General features: G+C 42.8%; 1 protein-coding gene across 1 annotated transcript; it reads left to right on the top strand.

Moving 5' to 3' along the window:
- Nucleotides 1-5,359: 5,359 nt before the first annotated feature.
- On the top strand, nucleotides 5,360-6,962 carry LOC142150224 (E3 ubiquitin/ISG15 ligase TRIM25-like). Its single transcript, XM_075205431.1, is given in 2 exon segments — nucleotides 5,360-6,837; nucleotides 6,840-6,962. Coding segments are annotated over 2 exon segments (1,500 nt in total). The 5' UTR covers nucleotides 5,360-5,375; the 3' UTR covers nucleotides 6,878-6,962.
- The last annotated feature ends 3,496 nt before the right edge of the window (nucleotides 6,963-10,458 follow it).

Consider the following 10,458-nt stretch of genomic DNA (forward strand, 5'->3'; position numbering starts at 1 on the left):
ACGCAGTCCAGGTACATTTATTGGTGCGAATCATACAAGTTGATGGTTTTCTTATTATATATATTGTGGTGACCCACTCCTCTACGCAGTCCAGGTACATTTATTGGTGCGATTCATAAAAGTTCAGGGTTTTTAATATATTGTGGTGACCCACTCCTCTACGCAGTCCAGGTACATTTATTGGTGCGATTCATAAAAGTTCAGGGTTTTTAATATATTGTGGTGACCCACTCCTCTACGCAGTCCAGGTACATTTATTGGTGCGATTCATAAAAGTTCAGGGTTTTTAATATATTGTGGTGACCCACTCCTCTACGCAGTCCAGGTACATTTATTGGTGCGATTCATAAAAGTTCAGGGTTTTTAATATATTGTGGTGACCCACTCCTCTACGCAGTCCAGGTACATTTATTGGTGCGATTCATAAAAGTTCAGGGTTTTTAATATATTGTGGTGACCCACTCCTCTACGCAGTCCAGGTACATTTATTGGTGCGATTCATAAAAGTTCAGGGTTTTTAATATATTGTGGTGACCCACTCCTCTACGCAGTCCAGGTACATTTATTGGTGCGATTCATAAAAGTTCAGGGTTTTTAATATATTGTGGTGACCCACTCCTCTACGCAGTCCAGGTACATTTATTGGTGCGATTCATAAAAGTTCAGGGTTTTTAATATATTGTGGTGACCCACTCCTCTACGCAGTCCAGGTACATTTATTGGTGCGATTCATAAAAGTTCAGGGTTTTTAATATATTGTGGTGACCCACTCCTCTACGCAGTCCAGGTACATTTATTGGTGCGATTCATAAAAGTTCAGGGTTTTTAATATATTGTGGTGACCCACTCCTCTACGCAGTCCAGGTACATTTATTGGTGCGAATCATACAAGTTGATGGTTTTCTTATTATATATATTGTGGTGACCCACTCCTCTACGCAGTCCAGGTACATTTATTGGTGCGATTCATAAAAATTCAGGGTTTTTAATATATATTGTGGTGACCCACTCCTCTACGCAGTACAGGTACATTTATTGGTGCGAATCATACAAGTTGATGGTTTTCTTATTATATATATTGTGGTGACCCACTCCTCTACGCAGTCCAGGTACATTTATTGGTGCGATTCATAAAAGTTCAGGGTTTTTAATATATATTGTGGTGACCCACTCCTCTACGCAGTACAGGTACATTTATTGGTGCGAATCATACAAGTTGATGGTTTTCTTATTATATATATTGTGGTGACCCACTCCTCTACGCAGTCCAGGTACATTTATTGGTGCGATTCATAAAAGTTCAGGGTTTTTAATATATATTGTGGTGACCCACTCCTCTACGCAGTCCAGGTACATTTATTGGTGCGAATCATAAAAGTTCAGGGTTTTTAATATATATTGTGGTGACCCACTCCTCTACGCAGTCCAGGTACATTTATTGGTGCGATTCATAAAAGTTCAGGGTTTTTAATATATATTGTGGTGACCCACTCCTCTAGGCAGTCCAGGTACATTTATTGGTGCGAATCATAAAAGTTCAGGGTTTTTAATATATATTGTGGTGACCCACTCCTCTACGCAGTCCAGAAAGATACCTTGTTGCAACGTTTTGGACTAATAACTATATTGTGAGGTGTTCAGAATACACTGTAAATTAGTGGAAATGCTTGTTATTGAATGTTATTGAGGTTAATAATAGCCTAGGAGTGAAAATAAGCCCAAAAACTTGATTTTTAAACTTTTTATGTTTTTTTCAAAAAAAATCCGAATCCAAAACCTTAAATCCGAACCGAGACCTTTCGTCAAGTGTTTTGCGAGACAAATCCGAACCCCAAAAATAACGAAAATCCGGATCCAAAACACAAAACACGAGACCTCAAAAGTCGCCGGTGCACATCCCTAATATCCACAGTAATCACAGTGGCTGCGGGACATTTCATCTGGACTTAATGTATTAAATAGTGACTGGTATTTCTTTACATATATTGGGAAGCCTTCTGAAGTACTACTCACATATTTCAATTGATTATGATCTCTACATAGCAATTGATTTGGTTATTGAACCTCTTCATTTACCATTATGTTTCACAAAAACAAAAAAATGAGCAATACTCCTAAACATACCATCATTAAAGCCTTCAAAAAGTCTAATGGCCGCTCTGAACCACAACCCGACCAAACAAATTTGGGATCCGACTCAGATGATACTTCACTATCCGAGTCTCCACTCACCACAAATTATGTGATTGAAATGGTCAGAAAAACAATACAATCAGAAATGTGGGCAATTATCTCCAAACTCGGAAATCTCAGAGCTCGGTTCCCATACAGATGTTGTTGATAGTCAAATAGATGTAATCTCCAAGCATCAGCAAACAACAGATATAGAAATCGCCGATCTACAGGCGGAATTCAAAGTCTTCAAAAATCAAATAGAAGATTTAGAAAACTGTAATAAATGCAACAACATCCGAATAAAAAATGTACCTGAATCTATTACGGCAGAAGCCCTAGCTATCTTGAAGATCTATTTCAACAAATTATCCCTGATCTTCCAAAAGATTTACTACATCTGGATAGAGCACATCGGGCGCTACGCCCGAAACCAGGCCCAGACCAGTCGCCTCGAGACATAATTATATGATTCTGCTACTTCCAAACTAAAGAGAGAATAATGGCAACTGCCAGAAATATCCAATCAATTTCATATGTCGGGTCGCATCTACAGCTGTTCCAGTATTTAGTTCCATCAACACTGATATTAGACACGTGTTATAGAGAGTCCCTCTGTAATAAGGGTAATGAAGATTGTGCATCTCTCTTGAAGAAAATATAGTAGTGTGATTTTTTTTTTCCCCTTCCTGATTTCTTCTGTATTTTGTGTTTACTCAGGTTGTATTTGTCTTATATTCAATTTTGTTTGAAGATTTGAAACAATATAGTGTGACAAATATGCAAAAATAGAAGATATTGTGAAGGAGGCAAAAACTTTTTCACACTGCAATATTAGGAATAGAAGTCCCAATAATAATGGAAAAAACTATGAAATAGAATAAGAAGATAATGGGAGTAGTAGTCCCAACAATGGTAATGGCCACAAACATGTGTAGAAGATGAGTGAGAGAGTAGTCCTGGCAGTGTCAAGCAGTTCAAGCCCATGGACCTGAGTCATTAAGGAGAGTGAAGCAAAAAAAGGAGTAACTTTGCCTGGTGCACTCAGTGTCAGACTGGGACATGAAGGGCCCACCGGGGGATGCAATGGTAGGGACCCACCAGAGGGGGTGTGGACAGCCACCTGAGTGTGTGACTAGTGGGCCAGCCCGCAGAGGACATGACTAGTGACATATTGTAGCATATCATGTAGTAATATCTCTTTTTCTAAAGATGAGCCCCTGTCACAATGCCACATGGAACAAGAAAGATCCCTCTTGCAAAAATCTAATGCATTTGGAGATGTTGTATCTCTATTGTGTGATTGTTACGATCTGTGGATGAAAGGTCTGTAGTATTCCTGATTAGCGCTGGCAGACCAGGGGCGCTGAGTCTAACGAGTTCCCCAGTGGTCACCAAGAACCGCCGCAAGGCGGGAGGGACTTCGCTGCCAGGAACTCGCAGGTCGTGGCCCCCTGAACTTTCTCAGGAAGTAACACAGGTCCCAAGGAATATAATCATCCCAGAAGAGCAGGAGTGATAATAACGGTGGAGTCAAATGTGTAAATGTACACGGATAACAGGCTGACAGGACCTAGTACAATAAGTAAGGGTACTGACCACTTAGGATCGGTTACTCGGTAGTCGGACAATGTGTAGTCAGGTGAGCCAGGTCCGGTACACAGATGATCCAGCAAAGCGTAGTCAGACTATTCAGGAACGGTACAGAGAATCCAGAAAATGCACAACTCACAGAGAGCATCCAGGGCACCCAGAGGATACAGAAGTCAGACGCTAGCAACAAATTTGCACTGACACAGAGCAAGTGTCAGTGCCGAGTTATATAGAGGAAATTCAAATAGCCCGCCCTGGCAGCTGAGTCATGTGACCCGCTACCCGGAAGTGCCGATCGCGGCAGCGAGAGACACCGCTGGAACGGGGAAACAGATAAGAGCTTTACAGTGATGAAGCAAGAAGTTTCTTGACTGGCCCTCTCTGTATTTACACTTACCTTCGTTCATCCGGCACTGCACAAGCCGAGATATCTGACCTATTTTCTGCCCTTCTACACACGTGCGCTGGTGCGTGATGAGCCGAGATGTGATGAGATCACTAGAAGAGGACAGGAGGGGAGAATCCAGATCATTACAAATCGTTCACCAATTGTCGTGTTCAGCGGTGAACAGGAAGTACCCACTAACTTTCCCATCTCCTGTCCTGATCAGGGACAATTGGTAGGTCTGCTCTATGTGATTGTTTTATCGATTAGGGAGATATTTATTTATTCTGTGTATAATCGGATTATTATTATGATGTGAGGATATATTTATATTAAGGTATATAATAGATAAATAAATATAGTAGCAGAAACAAGATGGACATCTTCATCCATATGACTATCTCATACACTGTATCCCACCATCATCATTGCTGATTTTATTCTTTGACTGTCTCTGGTCATTTTATACCTAATTGACAGCAATTATCAGAGTGTATGGGCCAGAGGAGACTGACATTTCCAATCTTTGTATGATGGAGAATCATTAGATGTTGGTCGGGAAATGACCTCATCTGAATATTTATACCGGCAGTGTCAGACCACACTAATGGTGCAATGTTGTAAACCATACTTGCCAACTCTCCCGGAAAGTCCGGAAGACTCCCGAAATTCGGGTCAGTCTCCCGGACTCCCGGGAGAGCTGGCATTTCTCCCGCATCCCGCAACTCCCTTGCTAAAATGACACGATTCACCGAGAATCGCTTCATTTTAATACCACTGAAAGTATGTTGTAAACTGGACTGTTGGCCCGGGCACCATATGTGAGGATCTTTCAGAGTTGTCCAAACACATATATGTACATGAATCATCATCATCATTGTTTAGTTTTAAGATGACACAAATGCAGTGTTGGACATTCACTATAACAAATAATACAAAAAAGCAATCATTCCGAAAAACATATAAGGTTGATGTAGAAGGTGCAGATGTTAGAGGGTAGAGAGGGTCCTCCATGTGGGAGTTTATGTATAGCAAAATCTGAGATCTGACAGTAAGGTAGAGTGTCCTGTGTATGGACATCTATAGTGTGATTGAGCCTGTAAATAAATAAAGATATAATCTTCCTAACTACCACAGCCTAGCCCTGTGTAAATATATAAAACACACCCACTGGTGTCTGAGTGTCAGAGACTTTCACTTTCATTTCTCTCTTCTGCTGTCAGCGATGGCGTCTGCTGATCTGAGACAGGAGCTGGACTGTTCCATCTGCCTGAACATTTATACAGATCCTGTATCACTGAGATGTGGACACAACTTCTGTCGGGTCTGTATTGATCGTGTGCTGGATACACAGGAGGGGGCTGGAGTTTATAACTGTCCTGACTGCAGAGCAGAGTGTCAGGAGCGTCCTGCACTGATAAAGAACATTCCTCTGTGTAACATAGTGGGGAGATTTTTGTCTACTCAGCCAGATCAGGAGGAGACTGGGATCTTCTGCACTTACTGTATTCACTCTCCTGTACCTGCTGCTAAATCCTGTCTGCATTGTGAGGCTTCTCTGTGTGATAATCACCTGAGAGTACACAGCAAGTCAGCAGAACACGTCTTATCTGATCCCAGCACTTCACTGGGAAACAGAAAATGCTCCGTCCATAAGAAGATCCTGGAGTATTACTGCACAGAGGACGCTGTCTGTATCTGTGTGTCCTGCTGTCTGATCGGGGAACACAAAGGACATCAGATGGAGTCACTGGATGAGGCCTCTGAGAAGAAGAAGGAGAAACTGAGAAATGTTCTGCAGAAACTGACCACAAAGAGAGAGGAGACTGAGAGAAGAGTCCAGAGTCTGCAGGAGCGCAGGAGAGAAGATCAGGAAAAAACAGCTGGTGTAACAGAGAGAGTCACTGCCCTGTTTAGAGACATCAGGAGACAACTGGAAGATCTAGAGAATAGAGTGCTGAGTGAGATCTCCAGGCAGGAAGAGAGCGTTTCACTCTCAGTCTCTGATCTGATCCAGCAGCTGGAAATAAAGAAGGACGAGCTGTCCAGGAAGATGCGTCACATTGAGGAGCTGTGTAACATGTCTGATCCAGTGACTGTCTTACAGGAACCAGACACAGATGACTTGTGTGATACTGAGGACAGAGAGAGGCATGATAATCAGGTCCATGTTGTAGGAGATCTGGATGTAGGTCTCATCTCAGGGAAAATACATACATTATCTGATATAATAACAGGTATAAATACAGGGATCTATGTGCAGGAAGCTACAGACATATTACTGGATTTAAACACAGCTGGTAATAATATACATATATCAGGTGACAGGAAAACTGCGTCCTGGTCAGATATAAACCAGAAACGTCCACAAACACCAGAGAGATTTCAGTGTAATCAGGTAATAAGCACCAGGAGATTTTCCTCAGGGCGACATTACTGGGAAGTAGAGGTCAGTAAATCAGGGGAGTGGGGGGTAATTATGTGTTATCCCAGTATAGACAGGAGAGGAGAACAGTCATACATTGGACATAATAACAAGTCCTGGAGTCTGATGAGGTTTAATAATCAGTATTCAGTGATACATGACAGGAAAGTGATCCGGTTACCTGACATTACTCCCTGTGATAGATTCAGGATATATCTGGATTATGAGGCTGGACAGCTGTCCTTCTATGCTCTGTGTGACCCGATCAGACACTTACACACTGTCACTGCCACCTTCACTGAGCCCCTTCATGCTGCATTATGTGTACGGGAAGGTTGTATAAAGATATCTGGGAGAGTCCGGAGATGGGAGAAATTACCATAATAAAAGAAATCTGCCCAGAGACTGGTGACATCACAGGAAGGGGAAACTGATTAGTGGAACATGCATCTAATAGGATGAAGCGGTGGGTGGGGCTACAGCTGAGCTCCTCCTGTATTGCTCTAGCTATTGGGTTACCAGGTGTCCAGTTTTCCCGCATTACTTGGTGTTAGATTTAGGTCTATCTGGGTCTATGATCAATTATGTTAACTGTTATTTTTGCAGCTTTCCCATATCTGTGATTGGGTGTAAAAATATGTCAGCCACGGTGTAACTAACTTACACATTAGTGTTAGACTTATTTTATTTCTCAGAATTGCATTGTGTAATAAATAATATAAATAACTATTGTTATTATTTTAGGGTTGTACTTAAAATGCCAAGAACGTTTTGTGTTGGGTGATTGAATCTCCTGTGCTCTAGGGAGAATCATACAACTGAGAGCGGCCACGTATGCTTCCTCCCCACAGGTAAATACTAATGCTAACCACACGCTGCGGTATAGCCATGTGGGGGGTCATAATGACCGAGATGCCAGGAATCATCCTACTGAAGTGTTATGCTCATTACTTGGGCTGTTGGTAAATGTGGTCACGCGCTGACCGCTATCAGCCTGTGTGTGTGGATATCTTCCTCCATTCTGGTCCGCCCAACATTTGTCCTGTACTTCTAATAAGACCCTGGTCTGCATGTTGCACTTTGATGAAGAAGTACATTTCCCGGCACAATGTAATTACACACTTCATGCATAAAGTTACCACCTGTAATGTAGACAGTCCCCATGCACAGTGCGGTGTTTAAAGTAAAATAAATAAAAGACCAACATGTCCCCATCCCCAAATCCTCAACCAGACCCAGGAGTAGACAGCCTGAGCTGGTATCCAGTATAACAGGGAGACCACGAGGTTGGGGGATCCCCCGCTATAGATAATGTCAGCCTGAAACTGGTCAGCGTGGGGCTGGTGCCCCTGCGAGGGAAGAGGATGCTGTTTTTGTGCTGTGCCCTCCCATCCACGCTCGGAAATATGAGGCTCTTCCTGACCCCTGTGCTGTTGGGAACAAGGTAATAAACAAGTCTGGGACATCTGGAGGGACAACATTGACACCCCAGTGGTTCGAGCACTACAAAGGGCCCACAATTTTCAAATACACTTCAACTGAATGGAAAACTTCGCCACTTTTTTTTAAATAACTTGATTTAGTGAAGTGTAAATGGAAAAAAGAACACACAGAAAATTTCCCATAAATAAATATATAACTCACCTGCAAACTGCCGACTGCCACTCAACCATCAAAAGCACACCCTTTCTCCCTGGCCAGCCAATCATAAGCAGTGACGGACTGGGTCTAAAAATATTGGTTGCCAGAGACAAAGGGGGCCCACCCACAACTATAAGGCTATCATTTCATTTTTATAAGAAATAAATATAATTTTTAAAAAATACATAAGTCGAAAAAAGGTACAATTAAAATTTTTGCTAAATAATTGTATATTTTTCAGTAATTACAGTGTACATATATTATACATATTACTGGCAGTATACAGTAGTACAGTAGATACTAAATGTAAATACAGATTGTTGTAATTGGATTTTTTATTTTTTTTATTTTAAATAAATGACGGATATTTTTAAATACTTTGCTTGTACTGAACATTCTACACAATAACAGATAGTTATAAAGCATATTTCTTGCTATCCACTATATTAAGAGCAATTGTGTGAATTCACTATCTGATTGTGGGAATCTGTCAATAACTCCAATTCATCTAACAATTTTCATTGGATAGCAACATGTATGATTCCAAGTTCTTTCAGACAGTGAATTTCTTAGCATTGTCTTTATGATCATTAGCGTTGAAAATGTCCTCTCACGTTGGACTTGAGTAACTGAGAACTTGAGAAAAGTGTGCAGTTGACTTTATAAAGTTTATAAAGGTTATCATATGCCCAGTGTCAGACTGGGGTATGAAGGCCCCACTGAGGGACTGCAAAGCTAGGGGCCCACCAGAGGGGGTGTGGCCAGCCATCATAGAGGCGAGACCAGACACTAGAGGGGGAGTGGTCAGTCCATGAAGGACAGCCAGCACCATAGTGTAGTATATAAAGAATGCAGTGTGTATATAAAGAGTACACAGTCTTGTAGGGTGGGGGGGGCTCTCGTTCGAGAGCTTACCTTGGACGTCTGCGCTTGTCAGGGGTTTGGTAGGGATTGGTGCCGCCGTTACGGATACTTCGGGTGTTCCGATTGCCGATCTGTTTGTTTCTGTTCTTGGTTTTGCCGTGGCGCAGCCTGTGGATAGAGAAGAGATGGGGGGGGGTGGGGAGAGAGAGGAGGGAGAAGGAGAGAGAGAGAGAGAGAGAGAAAGAGAGGGGGGGGGGAGAGAGAGAGGGGGGGAGAGAGGGAGGATATGTGGGGGTGATAGGGATGTGTTGTGGAGAACACAGATTCCTAGTACCTTACAATATACTTTAGGGCTTATATAAGTTTATAGCTCTTTTGCTGTTGTGAGTTAGTTAGCCCTGTTTGGCGGCCCTATTGGCACTGTATATTGTGGGGGTAAGGTACCTCTTGTGAGGGGTGTGGTAGAACGATGAGGGGTATTAAAGAGCTCTTATATGGCTAGAGCTGAGATAAAGAGGCAGTGTTTGGTGTGCTGGCCTCTATTAATATGTTGTGTTGCTGTGTGTATGGGATGGGCGCTATATAATATGCGTGGTGGTGAGTGGGGATGAGTGGTGTAAAGAGAGCTGTTTGGCTTTTGCTGAGGAGCTCTTATAAGAGCATTTGGTATCTTACAGCTGGTCTTGTTGAACTGTGGTTTGAGCTCTGCGGAAAAAACGGGTCTTCTTGGTGTTTTAAGCGGCGATGTTGTGGCTGTGGATTAAACTGGGCTGTTTTTTTCCTCTTTTCTTTTTCTGTGGTTTCCTGTGCAGGACTTCCGGTTTTGGTGGAGCGCAGACTGCGTTCCACTGTGGTTCCTGCTTGTTTCCTTTGTGAGTTTGCTTACCCCTTTGTTCCTGGAGCTGAATGGGGAAGTGATTTCCAGGGTGGAGGTAGCTTTTCACGTGGTCGTATTCTGTAGTGTGTGGGGGTCCAACGCGTTTCGTCCTTAGACTTCGTCAGGGATGTGTCCTCTTTGTATGTTACTGCTTTTATAATGAGAGGTGTTCTGGAAAAAAGAGCGGGAGTGCGGGCGGGAGGGCGGGCGGGGGGAGGGGGGGGGGGAGGGGGGGGATCGATATATACTTTTATTGTGAATTATTGTGTTTATTTAATGGAGTGGAGAGTGGGTAGCTGGGGGCTTAAGGTGGCGTGGCGTGTTGCGGTATATTTTAACTTTTGTCTCTCTTGTTTGATTGTTGTGTGTGTGTTTAAGACGGGGCTGGCTGGCCGTGCATGGTTAACTGCTGCGGTGTAGCGTGTAGTAGCATGGGTGACGTGTTGGTTAGATCCATGTGGGTGTGCTGGTATTGTGGGCTGGGGATTGGTTGGGGGATAA

This window comes from Mixophyes fleayi, chromosome 4, assembly GCF_038048845.1.
Source record: "Mixophyes fleayi isolate aMixFle1 chromosome 4, aMixFle1.hap1, whole genome shotgun sequence".
NCBI classification, from domain to species: Eukaryota; Metazoa; Chordata; class Amphibia; order Anura; family Limnodynastidae; genus Mixophyes; species Mixophyes fleayi.